Source organism: Macadamia integrifolia, chromosome 8, assembly GCF_013358625.1.
Source record: "Macadamia integrifolia cultivar HAES 741 chromosome 8, SCU_Mint_v3, whole genome shotgun sequence".
Taxonomy (NCBI): Eukaryota; Viridiplantae; Streptophyta; class Magnoliopsida; order Proteales; family Proteaceae; genus Macadamia; species Macadamia integrifolia.
Window position 1 is genome coordinate 31,090,202 of NC_056564.1, and position 1,316 is coordinate 31,091,517.

Below are 1,316 nucleotides of genomic sequence, written 5' to 3' on the forward strand. Positions count from 1 at the left end.
TTAGAACAGTCTAAGTTTGAAATAGGAACTGAATGTTCTTCATCATGACAATTTTTTTTATTGTTCCTGAAAATAGGAACAAAAATGGATATGTCATGATAGATGTTCCTAAAAAGACTAATGATATTGTGCATTCAGCTAGCATGCCCAAGTGGAAGATATTAGTGTGGCCTCACCCTAACATTACTTTTCAGTTATATCCCATATAAGAAGGGATGTGGAGAGAAAATAGGGAAGGACAATTCCTGATTGACTGGGTTACCGATACTCTCCAACGGTAACAAACGAAGTTTATAAAAGATTTAGACTTGGGAATAGAATAGGAGACAATCACTGCAGAGCCCTATATCACCCCATACTTAAAAAAATCATTACAACTGCTATTCTCTCTCTCTCTCTCTCTCTCTCTCCATTGCAACAGATAATCGGATTGTCACTTCGGCAGCAAATCCGTGGACTTGATCTACTTCTTTTATTTTATTCTTTTTAATGTTTAGGGTTTTTGTTTACCAAAACTCGAGCTGATCAACACCCATTAATTGAGGTGTTAATTAAGGGCCCACCATCAAGAATTTCAAATTCGAATTTTCTTGTATGAAAATAAGACTCCAAATCAAGTCATTGGAATAGAAATCAAACGGTTCAAATGTCTGGGTTGAACGGTTTAGGACAGTTCATAGTGCTTTGATGCAGTCTTTTTGGTTCTCAAGTATCCCCGGTTCAACAAGGGAATTAAACCAAAATTTGTGTCGAAGTGATGGTCCAAATATTCAATTGTCCGGTCTATCCAAGTTTTAGAAAACATTGGGGCCAACCCAATATTGAGCCCAATCACCTTGTACCCATCAAACCCGAACTTTAGTCTTTATTAAGAACTTTGAATATTTAGTGCCCAATTCTTGTACAATACAACAACAAAAGTATCCATGCAAAAGGTGATTGATGGGATATACCAAGAAGCCGGCTGTTTACGTAACGCACCAATATAACATCTCATAGTTTTATCAATCTCACCCTCAGGTGTCTAAGTCCCAAGTCTCAAGTCTCAAGTCTCAAGTCTCGAGTCTCAAGTTTCAAGTGGGGGTTGGCATGGTACGGTGTAGCAAGCCGGAAGTCCATTCAACCAACTCAGGGCAGAAGATCCTTAAGAGGTAAAGCATATTATACAACCATGGCTCTGTGATGTATTTGTCTCCACGGCATGCCCCAGTCACAATAGCCTTTGCACAGTCCCCTGCACTCTCAAATGGAATTCCAGTTCCTCGTAGGACCTGTTCTTCAATACCCATTTGACATAATTGAAACGAATCCCAAAA

General features: G+C 39.0%; 1 protein-coding gene across 1 annotated transcript in view; it reads right to left on the reverse strand.

Annotated features, from left to right (window-relative positions):
• Positions 1-857: 857 nt before the first annotated feature.
• Positions 858-1,316, reverse strand: part of LOC122085555 (11-beta-hydroxysteroid dehydrogenase A-like) — a 1,974-nt gene continuing 1,515 nt past the window's right edge. The window contains exon 6 of the mRNA XM_042654028.1: positions 858-1,271. Within this exon, the coding sequence (XP_042509962.1) occupies positions 1,074-1,271 (198 nt within the window). The 3' untranslated portion in view covers positions 858-1,073. The remainder of the gene's footprint in view (positions 1,272-1,316) is intronic.